Here is a 17,403-nt window from a genome sequence, read left to right on the forward strand (position 1 = left end):
TAAAACATTTAAGAGACAGCCACTACATTTAAATGAGATCCATTGTCATCTGCAATATGAATGTATTATACCAAATTATTGAAAGACTATATGTGAATTCAAGAAAAATTCTCAAAAATAGACCATGACCACTTTATTAGGTACACCTGTACACCTGCTCGTTGATGCAAATATTTAATCAGGCAGGGTGAAGACGCCAAAATTAAAAGGTGGGGGGGGGGGGGTTGTAGGGCTTGGGAGGAAGGAATCTGATAGGAGAGGAGAGTGGACCATAGGAGAAAGGAAAGGAGGAGGTGATAGGCAAGTGAGAAGAGGCAAGAGGCCAGAGTGGGCAATCGAGAAAAGGGGAGGGAGAAGGAAATTTGTTTTTAACCTAAGTAGAAATCAATATTCATGCCATCTGATTGGAGGCTACCCAAAAAGAATATAAGGTGTTGCGCCTCCACCCTGAGGGTGTCCTCATTTTGGCACAAGAGGAGGCTGTGAACCAACATGTTGGAACAGGAATCGGAATCAGAATTATAAAGTATGGCAACCAGGTAGCTGAGCTGAGGTGTTTGATTAGATTTAAAGTACTGCCTTATAATCAGTATCTCCTGTTCAGCAAAAGATGACAGACTTTACAATATTATCCCTCTGTTACAGAAGGAACATTTTATTTTATTGAGAGATACAGCACAGACCAGGCCCTTCTGGCCCAAAAAGCTGAGTCGCCTAGCAAACCACCAATTTAACACCAGCCTAACCTCAGTACAATTTATAATGACCAATTAACCAACTAACTGGTACATCTTTAGACTGAGGGAGGAAACCGGAATGCCCAGAGGAAACCCACGTGGTCATTCAGAGAACATATAGACAGTGCAAAAACTGAAATATGCCACCCCTAGCTCTAACAGCATTGCACTAACTGTACACTACTGTGGCAGCCAGTCTACAAAGTTAAATATTTCCACAAAATTAATACACTTAAAAAGGCAGGGCACAGGAAGATATAGTACTAGTGTGAACAAATAGGATGTGTGTAGATGGGCAAAAACGGTGGCATAAACGTGATAGACCGAAATGTATATTCTAGTGCTGAACAATAAGGAGTATGACATTCTAATAAAATAGAAACAGCACCTCAGTGGAAAGCTTAAAAATTATTTAGTAGTAAATGTTTAACTCAAAAGTGATTCTGCTTTGAGCAGAAACACTCCTGAATGAGTGTTAATTAAAAGTAAACTGGTCGTCTTCTGCTGCGAGCTCAAATCATAGGCCCTGAGTTCCCCTATTTTGGAGATTTCGATGCAATCCTCACCACTCTCAGAAGATCCCATGCCGATAGTTCCACCGGTGTAGTAGAGATAAATCTTAAGTTCTGACATTGCAAAGCCTCTCCTGGTTCAGCACAGACTGGAAGCACTTTGGACTGTAGGGGTGAAGTGTGGAGTTCAGATCTGTCTGTTGATGTGTAGAAACATTAACGTCTTTTTTTTAACTATGCTAACTTGCTATGAGTAAATATTAAAAAAACAAAGTTTCCAGGAATGGACAGTATCACAGTTGATCAGAGGAGAGGGTGGGGATACAAAAATCATATTATGTGTGTTCACACACGTAGCATCCAAGGGTCCCACGCGCTATTTGTTATTCTGATCCTCACACACACACACCAAACGCATGGGCAAAATAGACAAGTAGAGACAAATGCACACACTCACTGGTGGGCAAAAACCCAAACAAACGACTAACTTAGTGACTTAACCCTCCTGATGAAGGGTTTCGACCCGAAACGTCATCACTACCTCCTCCCATAAATGCTGTCTGGCCTGCTGAATTCTGCCAGTATTTTGTGTTTTTATAAACGACTAACTTAACCGGAAATCAGCTGCGATCCGGCAGTTCTAACAGTTCTTAAAGCGATAATGCGATAACAGTTCTTAGAAGTAGTACCGTGAAAGTCCAAATGTTTTACACAGTCGCTTAGGAGAGACTTTCCTTGAGGTAATAAATTCTCTTTCCTGGCGTTACTGCTGATCCCAACCGACGTATACCTTGCTCAAAGGATTTACGACGAAGGAAATAAAATGGTTTAAAGGCACTGACCTTCCCTTGGAGAAACCCTGCATCCAACTCTTTCTGCTTTCAGAAATGCAGGAGTTATCATGGACACAGATTACTAACTCCTTGTACGAAGATTAAATAAGGTCAACCCTGCTTTACGGCCGACAACACCAACTTTCCTCAATTCTTCCAGCTTCCCAAACTTCAATAAACCTTCACTCTCCACTGGACTGAACTGGCAATATTGTAGCAAAATTGCCGGCAATAACCTTTGAGACTTAAGGCAGGAAGTAACGCTCCACTTTAGAACAAAACTGCATCATAACATCGAATACACAGCAGAACGGAGTCACTGGCAAATTCAACCACAAACCACCCTGCATCACAGGGAGCAGTTCTCCTTTTATACCCTGTTGAAAAAAAACTATCACATGACCTCTCACTGGCTGGAAAATTACGTCACTCCACCATCACAAGACCATTACATCATGCCCAGCATAGCCTCAATTACATCATGGTCATGTGACAGGCCCAAGATACCCACAGGTACGTGACACCTCCCTACAAAAAAATTTTTTGATCTGTCAAGAACAAAATTTTAACAATTAATTATTCACAAAAAGAAAATAATACAAATGTATAAAATTTACAACATACACAGTATACATAGTATTATCATACATCACCTTCCAAATTATTACGCAGGAGTGTTACAAATGTTAAAATATCACTCCATAAAAAAAATTACATTATACATTCAACATCGAGATAAACAATCATATAACCATATAACCATATAACAATCACAGCACGGTAACAGGCCATCTCGGCCCTCCTAGTCTGTGCCAAACTCTTACTCTCACCTAGTCCCACCTACCCACACTCAGCCCATAACCCTCCATTCCTTTCCTGTCCATACACCTATCCAATTTTACCTTAAATGACACAACTGAACTGGCCTCTACTACTTCTACAGGAAGCTCATTCCACACAGCTATCACTCTCTGAGTAAAGAAATACCCCCTCGTGTTTCCCTTAAACTTCTGCCCCCTAACTCTCAAATCATGTCCTTTTGTTTGAATCTCCCCTACTCTCAATGGAAACAGCCTATTCACATCAACTCTATCTATCCCTCTCAAAATTTTAAATACCTCCATCAAATCTCCCCTCAACCTTCTATGCTCCAATGAATAGGGACCTAACTTGTTCAACCTTTCTCTGTAACTTAAGTGCTGAAACCCAGGTAACATCCTAGTAAATCGTCTCTGCACTCTCTCTAATTTATTGATATCTTTCCTATAATTCGGTGACCAGAACTGCACACAATATTCTAAATTTGGCCTTACCAATGCCTTGTACAATTTTAACATTACATCCCAACTTCTGTACTCAATGCTTTGATTTATAGTCAGCGTTCCAAAACCTTCTTCACCACCCTATCTACATGAGACTCCACCTTCAGGGAACTATGCACTGTTATTCCTAGATCTCTCTGTTCCTCTGCATTCCTCAATGCCCTACCATTTACCCTGTATGTTCTATTTGGATTATTCCTGCCAAAATGTAGAACCTCACACTTCTCAGCATTAAACTCCATCTGCCAACGTTCAGCCCATTCTTCTAACTGGCATAAATCTCCCTGCAAGCTTTGAAAACCCACCTCATTATCCACAATACCTCCTACCTTAGTATCATCGGCATACTTACTAATCCAATTTACCACCCCATCATCCAGATCATTTATGTATATTACAAACAACATTGGGCCCAAAACAGATCCCTGAAGCACCCCGCTAGTCACCGGCCTCCATCCCGATAAACAATTATCCACCACTACTCTCTGGCATCTCCCATCTAGCCACTGTTGAATCCATTTTATTACTCCATCATTAATACCTAACGACTGAACCTTCTTAACTAACCTTCCATGTGGAACTTTGTCAAAGGCTATATAGACTACATCCACTGCCTTACCCTCATCAACATTCCTCGTAAGTTATTCAAAAAATTCAATAAGGTTTGTCAAACAAATCAGCAATCACATTATCTTTACCTTTAATATGAGTTATCAAAATATTGTACTCCTGTAACATTAAACTCCAATTTAATAACCTTCTATTTTTGTTTTTCATCTTACTCAGAAACACTAAGGGATTATGGTTGGTGTAGACGATGAGCGGCTTTTGAGTTGTACCAACACACACATCAAAATGTTCTAAGACCATAACAAGAGATAATAATTGCTTTTCTATTGCGGAATAGTTTCTTTGATGCTTATTAGATTTCTTAGAAAAGTAAGCTACTGGATGATCAACCTCATTGCCCTCATTCCTTTGCAATAATACTGCTCCTGCAGCCTCATCACTAGCATCTACAGTAATGAAAAAGGTTTTTCAAAGTCAGGTGCCCAGAGCACAGGTTGTTGACTAATCATAGTTTTCAATTTTTCAAATGCTTCTTGACAAGCCACTGCCCACACAAACTTCTCATTCTTCTTCAAGAGGTTAGTTAATGGAAGGGCAACATTAGCAAAATTCTTACAAAATTATCGGTAGTATCCTACCATTCCCAGGAATCTTCTGAGAGTCTTTTTTCCAGTTGGAGTGGGGATCTCTAAAATTACTTGAACTTTTGCCTGAACAGGAGCTACCTTACCTTGACCCACAACATAACCAAGGTAAGTCACAGTGACATGTCCAAATTCACTGTTAGCTAAGTTAATAGTTAAGTTAGCTTTTGAAAGCCTTTCAAATAATTCCTCCACTGCAGTAATGTGTGCTTCCCAAGTATCATTTCCTGTCACCAAATCGTCAATATAAGCATCTGTATCTTTAATCCCTGAATCACAGAGTTAATCATGTGCTGCAAAGTACCTGGAACATTCTTCATCCCAAATGGAAGAACACTATGTTCATATAATCCAGATGGAGTTACAAATGCAGAAATCTCTCTACCTCTATCCGTTAATGGAACACACCAATACCCTTTCAATAAATCAATCTTTGTAAGGAATTTTGCTTTTCCAACTTTATCTACACAATCATCTACTCTAGGAATTGGATATGCATCTGTTTTCGTCACAGCATTCACCTTCCTGTAGTCCGTACAAAACCTAATACTACTGTCTGGTTTTGGCACCATAACACAAGGTGAACTCCAATTCGAGTTAGAAGGTCAAATAATATTATTCTCTAACATATATTTTGAAACCCTTCAAATCCCTGGAGGAGGAATTCAAAGTAACAAGAGCCAGAGAAGTGATATAGTACAGGGACTCAAGTGATCCGAAAGTGGCTAATGAACCACTGGTTCATTACACAATACCCAATCCAGTACAGCCGATCCCCTAGTGGGCTCAACAACAAGCTGTTCTAGAAAGCCATCTCGTAGACGTTCTACAAATTCTCTCTCTTGAGATCCAGTGCCGACCTGATTTTCCCAATCCACTCGCATGTTAAAATCCCCTACAATTATCATAACACTGCCCTTCTGGCAAGCCTTCTCTATTTCCTGTTGTAATTTGTAGTCCACCTCACTGCAGCTGTTAGGAGGCCTGTAGATAACTGCCATCAGGGTCCTTTTACCCCTGCGATTTCTTAGCTCAACCCATAAAGATTCTGCACCTTCCAATCCTATGTAACTTCTTTCTAATGATTTAATATCATTTCTTATCAATAAAGCCACGCCACCCCCTCTGCCTACCTGCCTATCCTTCTGATACACTGTGTATCCTTGGACGTTCAGCTCCCAGAGACATGCATCCTTTAGCCACAACATCATACCTGCCAATCTGTAACTGTACGAAAAGATCATCCATCTTATTCCTTATGCTGCGTGCATTTCAGTGTAACACCTTAAGACCAGTATTTGGTACTTTTTGCTTTGATTGCACTGCAAGTCACTCCAATGGTTGCAAATTTGCCCCATCATCTGCCTGTCCTTCCTGACATCTTTACTGCTCATTATCTTAGATTTATTTCTGTTTTCCCCCTCTTCTGATCTATCATTCCAGTTCCCACCCCCCTGCCAAATTAGTTTAAACCCTCCTTAACAGCTCTATTAAACCTTCCCACCAGGATACTGGTCCCCTTCGGGTTCAGGTGTAACCCATCCTTTCTGAACAGGTCATACTTCCCCAGAAGAGATCTCAATGATCCAAGAATCTGAATCTCTGCTCCCTGCACCAGTCTCTCAGCCACACATCCGTCTGCCTGATCCCACTATTCCTACCCTTGCTAGCATGTGGCACAGGTAGCAATCCTGAGATTACCACCCTGGAGGTCCTGCTTCTCAGCTTCCTTCCTAACTCCCGGAAATCTCTCTTCAGGACCTCCTCCCTTTTCCTCTCTATGTCATTGGTACCAACATGTAGCAAGACAGCTGGCTGCTCGCTCTCTCCTTTCAGAATATTCTGGACCCGATCCGAGACATCCCGTAACCTGGCACCTGGGAGGCAACACACCATGCGGGTATCTCTATCAGGCTCACAGAATCTCCTGTCTGTTCCCCTGACTATGGAATCCCCTATGACTACAGCATTCCTCTTCTCCCTCCTTCCCTCCTGCACAACAGCGCCAGGCTCAGTGCCAGAGACCCGGTCACCTTGGCCGTCCCCTGTCAGGTCATCCCCCTCAACAGCATCCAAAACGATATACTTGTTGCTGAGGGGGGCAGCCACAGGGGTGCTTTCCACTATCTGGGCATTTCCCTTCCCTCTCCTGACAGTCACCCAGTTTTCTGACCCCTGTAGCCTAGGGATGACTACCTCCCTGTAGCTCCTGTCTATCACCTCTTCACTTTCCCTAACAAGCAGTAGGTCATCAAGCTGCAGCTCCAGATCCCTAACATGGTCTCTGAGGAGCAACATCTCAGAATATGCATACAAAATGCATGCTGTGTTTGTAATTCAGAGCCCCCGCCCCACCAGTATCATCTGATAATTCCCTCCCCCCATACGCTAGCTGGAGCCACCACAGCTTTTGAGGTCTAGTGTGCATTACAAGCACATACAGAATATTAGTAACTCCCCCTATGGTAGTTCCCCCAATATATGTGGGTTCCTGCTGAGTGTTCCTATTTCCTCCGACATTCCAAAGACGTATAAGTTAGAGTTAGTAAGTTGCAGGAATGCTCTGCTGGTACCAGATGCGAGCTGCCCTCAGCACATGCTCAGACAGTGTTGGTCATTGACACAAAAATGGTGCCTCTCACTGTATGTTTCGATATACACGTGACAAATGAAACTAACCTCCCTATCTCAGGGGTTCCCAACCTGGGATGCACGGACCCTTCGGTTAATGGTAAGGCTCCATAGCATAAAAAAGGTTGGGAACCTATCTCTATGCTTAATATGTTTATAAAGAAAGTACAGTTCACATATTCCACTCTGTCCGCTCCACCAAAGCAGTATTATAGAATTTTAAATCTCTCACTAATACTATCCTATTATGTTTACAAGTAGTTGCAATCATTCTACATACCTGCTCCTCTGATTCCCAATAGCTCATGGGGGGGGGGGGGGGCCTACAGTACAATCCAGAGTGACCATCCTCTTCCCATTCCTATACAAGTACCTTCACTGGATGATCCCCAGTAATATCCTCTATAATGAAGACAATTTACCCTCCTCTCTTACCCGCACCTCTGGTACGCCTGTAGCATCTGTATCCTGGAATATTGAGCTGCCAGTCCTTCGCCTCACCTGCCCGTCCCCTCCTTTTGATTCCTCTCCTCCTTCCTTTTCTTCCATAGTCCATTACCCTCTCCTATTAGATTCCTTCTTCTTCTGCATCTAGCCTCAACTGGGCCATGTAGATGAGCAGATGCCTCTGTGTCTTTTTGCACCAATGTCTTCCACAGTCTTTTTTTTCACTGCTTTGTACAACTTTATATTCTCTGTGTGTTGTATGCACCCACATACCTGCACTGCAACTGCAAGCAGATTTTTCACTGTACAATAAACTCGAATTGACTTGGCATTTCCAGAAAAGTTTCCACTGATTGGAAGCAGTATAAGTGTGTATCGTGACCCATTGACACAATGACAAAGCATTTCAGTCTGCACCTTCCGTTATATTCATGTGCCAACTGCAAAGTGGTGTTGGCTTACCACATGATTCTTCTCCTAGCGAGGAGTCCTGTGGCGATTGCCTGGTTTCTATAGCCACCTGTTCAGCAGGGGAGAAACCCGATACGCACTGAATGAACCCGATCGTCTGCCGGCTCTTGACTGTCATAGCTCCTGTCACAGAGACTACCAGGCGATTGTAGCTGTCCTTACGATTCCCTGCTGGATAAAGTCATGCATTGATCCTGAACCTGTTCATTAAGAAATGTCTTCCACAGAGGTGAGGGAACATTTTGTGATTAGGACTATAAAAAGGAGCTTCTTTTGAAAACGTTTTGTGCCATGTGTGTGCTTTTAGATTGGTCAAATTCTTCATGATTTTTAATTCAGACTGCTGCAAGGATGAAGAAAGGTGTTTCTATGCACTGAAAACCAAGAATTCCTTGTGCTTTCTAATTGTTAAAGAATTTCTAAAGCATAGTTGTAGTATTACTGTGGGGAAACCCAGTCGCCAATATGAACTGAGAAACTCACCAGAGTACCTTTGCCTGAGGCAATCCTTTGTGATTAAGGGCGATTTGCTGTCCTTGTGCCTTCTGAGGTGGCTGATAAACCCAATGTGGGAATCGCAGAAGACTTTGAGCCACATCCTTAACAGAAATTGGAATAGAGTGTATCTTTTGGGAATTTGATGCAGAATATTGTCACAATCAAGAGAAAATCTGCATATGCTGGAAATCAACCTTGCCTCTGACTTCTACCCTGCCCTCAAATTTAACTGGTCCATTTCCAACACCGCCCTCCCCTTTCTCAATTTCTCTGTCTCTATTTCTGAAGACACCTGTCACTAGTAAAAAATGTCATCACCTTCTCTCAATTCTTCCGTCTCCGTCACATCTGCTCTCAGGATGAAGCTTTTGATTCCAGAATTAATGAGACTCCCTTTCTTCAAAGAAAGGGGCTTTCCTTCCTCTACAAACAATGCTGCTCTCACCAAACATTTCTTCCATTTCATGCACATCTGCCCTCACCCCATCCTCCTGCCATCCTACTAGCCTCCACGTCCAATTCTCCAGAATCTCCACCACCTCCAACGGAATTCCACCACCAAGTACATCTTTCTTCTTACTCTTCCCCACCCCACTTACTGCTTTCTGCAGGGATCGCTCCCAATGCAACTCACTTATCCATTCGTCTCTCCTCACTGATCTCACTCCTGGTACTTATCCTCACAAGCCGAACAAGTACCACACCGGCCCCTACACCTTCTTCCTCACTACCATTCAAGACCCCAAATAGTCCTTCCAAGTGAGGTGACACATCACATGTGAGTGTATTGGGTTTATATACTGTATCTGGTGTTCCTGGTGTGGCCTCCTGTATATCGGTGAGATTAGACTGGGAGACCACTTTTCCAAGCACCTTCACTCCATGCTCCAGAAAAAGTGAGATCTCCTGGTGGCCACCCATTTCAATTCTACTTCCTATTCCCATTCCCACATGTCAGTCCGTGGCCTCCTTGACTGTCATTATGAGGCCACACTCAGGTTGGAGGAGCAACACCTCATATTCCTTCTGGGTAGCCTCCATCATGTTGGCATGAACATCAAAGTTTGTGGATGATACGAAGATAGGTGGATGGGTAGGTAGTGATGAGGAAGCAATGAGATTGCAGTAGGACTTAGACAAGTTGGAAGAATGGGCAAAAAAGTGGCAGATGGAATACGGTTTTGGGAAATATATAATAATGCATTTTGGTAGAAGGAACAATAGTGCAGACTATTATCTAAATGAGGTGAAAAATTAAACGGCTGAGTTGCAAAGGGAATTGGGAGTCCTTGTGCAAGACTTTCAGAAGGTTAATTCAGAGGTTGAGTCTGTGGTAAAGAAGGAGAATGCAATGTTGGCATTTATTTCAAGGGGAATAGAAAATAAAAGCAAGGAGCTGATACTGAAGCTTTATAAGATATTAATCAGGCTGTACTTGGAGTATTGTCAACAGTTTTGGGCCCCCTATCTCTGAAAAGATGTGCTGTCATTGGAGAGAGTCCAGAGGAGGTTCATGAGGATGTCTTCAGGAATGAAGGGGTTAACATGTGAGGAGCGTTTGGCAGCTTTGGATCTGTACTCGCTGGAATTTAGAAGAATGCAGGGGGATCTCATTGAAACCTACCAAATATTGAAAGGACTAGATAAGGTTATTGTGGAGAAGATGTTTCCTATGGTGGGGCTATCCAGAAATAAGGGAAACAAAATTGAGGGGCAACCATTTAGAACAGATTTAAGGAGGATTTTTTTTTAGCCAGAGAGTAGTGAAGCTGTGAAATGCTCTGTCACAGAATGTGGTGGAGGACAAGTCAGTGTGCATAGTTAAAGCAGAAGTTGATCATTTCCTGATCAGTCAGGGCATCAAAGGATACGGGGAGAAGGCAGGTGTATGGGGTTGAGTGGGATAGAATGATGGAGCAGACTCAATAACCATATAACAATCACAGCACGGAAACAGGCCATCTCGGCCCTCCTAGTCCGTGCCGAACTCTTAATCTCACCTAGTCCCACCTACCCGCACTCAGCCCATAACCCTCCACTCCTTTCCTGTCCATATACCTATCCAATTTTACCTTAAATGACGCAACTGAACTGGCCTCTACTACTTCTACAGGAAGCTCATTCCACACAGCTATCACTCTCTGAGTAAAGAAATACCCCCTCATGTTTCCCTTAAACTTCTGTCCCCTAACTCTCAAATCATGTCCTCTCGTTTGAATCTCCCCTACTCTCAATGGAAACAGCCTATTCACGTCAACTCTACCTATCAATGGGCTGAATGGCTGAATTCTACTCCAATGTTTTATGGTCTTATGGTCTTGATCTTGACCTTCAAGCACAGTACTCACTGAAGACTTGTGAAATGTTAAATCCTAGATGAGAGGCCACTTGACAGGCCAAAGTCATAAGTAGATGCCGTTTCCCCCTCTCTTCCATTAATAAGAATGGGAATCAGGTTTACTATCAGGAAATTTGTTACATTCTAGCGGCAGTAGAGTATAAACATTAAACATTACTATAAGTTACAAAATAACCAAATATTGCTAAAGATAAATAGTGGGATAGGGTTTATGGTTTCATGAACCATTCAGAAATCTGATAGTGGAGGGAAAGAAGCTGTTCTTGAAAATCTGAGCCTCCTGTAGTTCCTTCCCAGTGGTAGCAGTGTCAGGTTTAATATCATAGACATGCGTTGTGAAGATTATTGCTTTGGGGCAGCTGTACAATAAAAAAAAACTACTATAAATTACAATAAAAGATTTCTAAAAATAAGCAAGTAGTACAAAAATAGAGTGAGATAGTGTGTTTTCATGGGTTCATGAATTGTTTGGAAATCTGATGGCAGAGGGGAAGAAGCTGTTGCTGAAACATTGAGTGTGCATTCTCAGACTCCTCTACCTCCTTCCTGATGGTAACAATGAAAAGGAGGGATGCCCTGAGTGATGGCAGTCCTTCATGATGGATGTCCTCCTCTTGAAACATTGCATTTTGAAGATGTCCTTGATGGAGGGGAGGCTGGAGCCCATGGTAGAGCTGGCTGGAGTTTACAAACCCCGCAGCTTTTTCCGATTCTGTGCAGTGGCAGCTCCATACCAGACGATGAAGCCCCCAGGCAAAGCAAAGTAATGCAGAGCGGGTATGTCCGAGATGGTAAGGGTCTTTAATGGTAGCAAAACATAAGTTCTGATGCAAATTTCAACAATTCATTTGCTTCCACAAATGTTGCTCAATCTGCTGAGATCATATAGATTGTTTGATGTTCTTTCTGATTCCATTAACGATAATACCTTCAGTAAACATCTATTCTGAATTTCCTTAGACCACAGGAACATAACACATAATCATTATTATCATCATTACGTGCTGTGTCGTATGACTTGGGCGATCATGGTCTATCCATGAGCATGATTGTTCTTGTAAATTTTTCTACAGAAGTGGTTTGTCATTGTCTTCTTCAGGGTAGTACCTTTACTAGACATGAGACCCCAGCCATTATCAATATGCCTGCCTGGCATCAGTGGTCACGTAACCAGGACTCGTGATATGCACCACCTGCTCCCATGACTTCATGTGACCCTGATCGGGAAGGGAGCTAAGCAGGTGTTAAACCTTGCGAATGGTGACCAGTAGGCTAGTGGAGGGAAGCAGCACCATTCTCCTCCTTCGGTAGAGATGCATCTCCACCCTGCCACCCACCATAAGACATAGGAGCAGAATTAGGCCATTCGCCCTATTGAGTCTATTCCACCATTCCATCATGGCTGAGTTATTATCCCTCCCAACCCCATAACAGGCCTTTTGGACCATCATGTCCAAACGGACCATCAAACAACCCTGTAAACTTTGAAATCCTTACTTATTAAGAACCTTCAACCTCTGCTTTAAATATACTTAATGACTTGGCCTCTGTAGCTATCTGTGGCAATAAATTCCACTGATTCACCAGCCTCTGGCTAAATACATTCCGCTTGATCTCCTTTCTAAGGGATGTCCTTCTACCCTGAGTTTGTGCCCTTTTGTCCTAGACTTCCGCACTATAAGAAACATCCTCTCCATGTCAACTCTATCACTTTCTGTCCTTTCAATATTCAACAGGTTTCAATGAGATTTAGCTACTTAAGTTTGAACTTCTGACATCCACAGTGGATATGAAACGGTGTCTCAGGATCACTGGTCAACATTGCCGATATGCTCCCAGTACAGGTCACTACATTCCCACTCCCTGTTGGCAGTACTGCTGTGGCAATATCAATCATTATTTTTTCTGTCAGGCACAGGCTGAGCCAAAAAAGAAAGCAGATGATGGTGCAAGAATTGAAATCGTGTCAGTGACGGAAGATGAACTGCCCACCATCGAACTGTCCAGCTCCACACGGAGGGTCCCCAACATCCTTGAAGCAAAAGTGTTGCCTGTTGAGGCAGGTAATTGCATTTCTCTGTTTACTGCTCTGCTGTTTGAGGTCCGAACTAAACGTATGGTGTGTTCTCAGAAGGGAAACTCTCTCCCGAGAATGATTCTGGGAATGAAGGGACTAATGTATGAGGAGCTTTTGTACTCCCTGGAGTATAGAAGAATGAGGGGGGTTCTTGTTGAAACCAATCAAAAATTGAAAGGCCTAAATAGGGTGGATGTGGAGAGAATATTTCCTATAGTGGGGGAGTCTAGGACCAGAGGCCACAGCATCAGAATACAAGGATATCCCTTTAGAACTGAGGTGAGGAAGAATTCCTTTAGCCAAAGGATGGTGAATCTGTGGAATCCAGTGCTGTAGAAGCCTGATCTTTGATACGTTTAAGGTGCTGGTAGATAAATTCTTTATTAGCAGGGCGTCAAAGTTTGTGGGGGAAAGGCAGGGGAATGGTGTTTAAAGGGGAAAAATTCAGGCAGGTGTAGCAGGCTCAATGGGTCGAATGGCCTCATTCTGCTCTTTTGTCTTATCACCTTATGAGAACACAGACTGTCACAGCGAATGGAGACACAAAAGACGGCAGCAGTTGGAATCTGGAACAACAAACAATCTGCTGGAGGAAACCAGCCGGTTGAGCACTGGAAGGAGGAACTATCACTCTTGCAAGTCAAAATGCTGTATCGGGACTAAGTGGAGAAGTGAGAGAGCCAGTATAAAGTGGGGTGGAGAGTGGTAAGATAGGGCATAGATATAACTGGTGGAGTAAGTGATGAAGGATGCCGGGCAGATGGATCGAGGTAGGGGAGAGAGGCAGGTGAAACTGGGAGACAGCAGCTGGTGAGAGAGAGGCAAGCTCGATGCTGGAGAGGGGACGGGTGCCGAGGGTGGAGATAATTGGTGGAGGGAATTGAGCAGATACACAAAAGGCCACCTTTACTGGAGGCAGATTTAACAGAGAGGTGATGGACAAATTGAACCAGAACCAGATGAGGAGGAGTTGGGGTGAGCAAATAGGAAATAGGACATAGGACACAGCTAGGCTGGGATTTACTAAAGTGGATGAGAGACGGAGCAGTGTGTTTTCTTGATGGTGATATGGTAGTGGTGAAGTGTGTTGGGTCCTCTGGTACTGCAAGTGATGTAGCTCTGATTTTATTTGTTTATCACATGCATATTAAAACACACGGGGAAATATGTCATTTGCATTAACAACCAACACAACCTAAGGATGTGCGTACAAGTGTTACCACACAGTCCGGACCAACGTAACATGTCCACAACGTCCAGCTGAACAACACAGGCAGCAACAACAATGGAAGGAACTACAACTACAGAACAAGCCCCTTTTGCCCACTACCCACCCACTCAGATAAACAGATATCCAACGACAAGACAGGTCACCCTGAGCCTCCGGCACGCTCATAGACATTGGACATCTGACTTCCATTGTAGTCTCAGAGCTTTGGCCATCGGGCAGAGATCTCTTCAAGCTAGGTTCAATAATATCTCGCACCTCCAAGTGACACGTGCCGGGGTTCACTCCTTCATTCTTATTGATCGCAGCATTTGGTTCAAGTGCTAGCTCATTGTCTGCCCAGGGTAAGAAATAGACTATAGTCAGGATGATGATGGAGAATTCCTTCAGCAAGGGGATTGGTTGAAACTTGCCATCAATCCACACCCAGGCCATGCTCTCTTTTCACAGCTACCATCAGACAAAAAGTTCAGGAACCTCAGGACCCACACCGTCAGGTTCAGGAACAGTTATTACCCCTCAGCCATCAGGCTCCTGAACCGGAGGGTGTAACTTCACTCAACCCATTACTGAGCTAATCTCACAACCCCTGGACTCTCACTTTCAAGGACTCTTCATCTCATGTTCTTGATGTTTATTGCTTATTTATTAATATTGCTGTTATTTCCTTTTTCTTATTTTTTGTACTTGCACTGTTTGTTTTCTTTTGCACACTGGTTGGTTATCCATCTTGTTGGGTATGGCTTTTTATTGATTCTATTGTGTTTCTTGGATTTACTGTGAATGTCCACAAGAAAATTAATCTCAAAGTAGTATATGATGACATATATGTACTTTGATAATAAATTTACTTTGAATTTTGATTTCCGCTGTCTAATATTCCAGCTTGGAGAAGGAGGATGGGTCAAAACTGCCAAGTCCAAGCACCACGATGAGTTCTGATAAATTCTCCCCTTCCCCCCACCTTCTCTCTATTTCCATTCCCCATTCTAACTTACCTCTTCTATTTTTCCTCACCTGCCCATCACCTCTGGTGCTTCTCCTCCTTCCCTTTCTCCCATGGTCCACTCTCCTCTCCTATTTGGTTCCTTCTTCTTCAGCCCTTTACCTTTTCCATGTATCATCTCCCAGCTTCTTATTCCTTTCCTTCTGCTCCCTCACATTCATGATCCCTCCACCACCTCCATCTGTTTCTCTACGTCCCTCCCACTGACCTCTCTTAATGAATTCCCTCTACTCCAACTCTTTACAACTTCTACCATCACTTCCCACCTTCCTATTTCATCCTCTCCTTCACTCACCCACCCACCTGCCCCTCATCTGGTCTCACCTAACAACTGCTAGCAGGTACTTCTTTCCCTCTACTCCCACTTTCTTATTCTGGCTTCTCCGCACTTCCTTTGAAGTTCTGATGAAGAGTTCAATCCAGAGCATGGACTGGTTATTCCCCTCCATTGATGCTGCCAGACTTGATGAGTTCCTCTGGCATTTTGTGTATGTTTATCATAAAGCAGCCACCTCCTGATGAAGGGTTTTGGCCCAAAATGTCGTCACTACCTCCTCCCATAGATGCTGTTTGGCCTACTGAGTTCTGCCAGCATATTGTGTTTTTATTCACAGCATCTGCAGATTGGCTTGTGTTACCTCTGGTCATCCCTTATGTAACTTTGTTGTCTAGTCCATGTGGTGAATCATGAAGCCCTCATGCTAGAGCACTATGTTAGTAGCATTGGGAATGAGCCGTGTCTTTGTGGAAATAAAAGAACACCACAGTTCTTCATGTCTCTCTGATAAAGCAAACTTGCTCTGAGGTTGTCAGTTGTGTTTTCTAATGACTACACATTAGTCATGAGGATGTTGGAGAGGGAGATAGTGGAGAGCCTTTGGGCCCAGCACTTCAGTCTTACTAGAGACCTCCCTGAGTTTTCAACTACTCACCATCTCGGTGGTCTGCTCTGAGTCTGTCTTGGGTCCTAGCATTACTAATACACAGACATGTGGATGAAAGAAAATTGGAGCGTTAGGCAGTGTAGGAGGGAATGGCTAGATCAATCATGAAATGGGTTTTAAAGCTTTTAAAACTTTAGCTTTATTGCCATATGTACATTAAAATAAAACATCGCAACAGACAATAAAATGCATCGTTTTTGTCAATTCAAATATTGAGCCATTCAGTAGTTTATTAACAGAAGGTTGAGGATGTCCTTGAGCCTGGTGATAAGGCTTTTGTATCTTCTGCCTAATGGGAATGGAAGAAGAGAGAGTGTCCATGCTGGGTGGGATCTTTGAATATGGCTGACTGCTTTACTGAGCCAGCGAGAAGTGTAACCGGAGTCCATGGAGGGGAGAATGATTACCATGATGTGTTGAATTGTGTCAACAACTCTCTGCAGTTTCTTGTAGTCATGGGAAAAGTCACTGAAAATTTAAAATAGCTGAGGACGTGCATTGACTAAAAATAACCAGTTTGTTAAACAACTATAAAGAAGGCAAGGCAGTGGCTATATTTCATTAGGATTTTGCAGGGATTTGGCATGTCAACAAATACACTCAAAAACTTCTATAGTTATTCCATGGAGAGCATTCTGATAGGCTCCATCACTGCCTGGTATGGGGGGGGGGGGGTGGTTACTGCACATGACCGGAAGAAGCGGCAGAGGGTTGCAAATCTAGTCAGCTCCATCTTGGGTACTAGCCAACAAAGTACCCAGGACATTTGCAGAGTGTGGTGTCTCAGAAAGGCAGTGTTCATTATTAAGGACCTCCAGCACCCAGGGCATGCCCTTTTCTCATTGTTACCATCAGGTAGGAGGTACAGAAGCCTGAAGGCACACACTCAGCGATTCAGGAACAGCTTCTTCCAATCTGCCATCCAATTCCTAAGTGGACATTGAACCCATGATCACTACCTCACTTTTTTAATATACATTATTTCTGTTTTTTGCACGTTGTTTAATCTATTCAATAAACGTATACTGTAATCGATTTACTTATTATTATTCTTATTTTATTTTATTTTTTTCTCTCTTGCATATTGTGTACAGCATTGAACTGCTGCTTCTAAGTTAACAAAT

At 43.0% G+C, this 17,403-nt stretch overlaps 2 protein-coding genes across 26 annotated transcripts in view; one reads left to right on the forward strand and one right to left on the reverse strand.

Annotated features, from left to right (window-relative positions):
• Window positions 1-2,432, reverse strand: part of LOC132393550 (L-asparaginase 1-like) — a 116,375-nt gene extending 113,943 nt beyond the window's left edge. For 12 of the 21 annotated variants that reach the window (XR_009511934.1, XM_059968951.1, XM_059968941.1 and 9 more), the window contains exons 1-2: window positions 2,092-2,310; window positions 1,304-1,446 (exon numbers count right to left, since the gene is read on the reverse strand). Coding sequence is in view for 16 of the 21 variants with exons in the window: in XM_059968951.1 (XP_059824934.1) it covers window positions 1,304-1,370 (67 nt within the window). In the remaining 5 variants the exon portion in view is untranslated. The other 9 variants (XM_059968958.1, XM_059968943.1, XM_059968953.1 and 6 more) reach the window with 7 other exon arrangements.
• A 5,810-nt stretch (window positions 2,433-8,242) lies between these two features.
• Window positions 8,243-17,403, forward strand: part of LOC132392410 (transmembrane protease serine 3-like) — a 44,659-nt gene continuing 35,498 nt past the window's right edge. For 4 of the 5 annotated variants that reach the window (XM_059966233.1, XM_059966232.1, XM_059966229.1 and 1 more), the window contains exon 1: window positions 12,735-13,087. In XM_059966233.1, coding sequence (XP_059822216.1) covers window positions 12,814-13,087 — 274 coding nt within the window. In that variant the 5' untranslated portion in view covers window positions 12,735-12,813. Of the gene's footprint in view, window positions 8,397-12,734; window positions 13,088-17,403 lie in introns of those variants that run through there. The other variant, XM_059966234.1, reaches the window with a different exon arrangement.

Source organism: Hypanus sabinus, chromosome 4 (genome assembly GCF_030144855.1).
Source record: "Hypanus sabinus isolate sHypSab1 chromosome 4, sHypSab1.hap1, whole genome shotgun sequence".
NCBI lineage: Eukaryota > Metazoa > Chordata > Chondrichthyes > Myliobatiformes > Dasyatidae > Hypanus > Hypanus sabinus.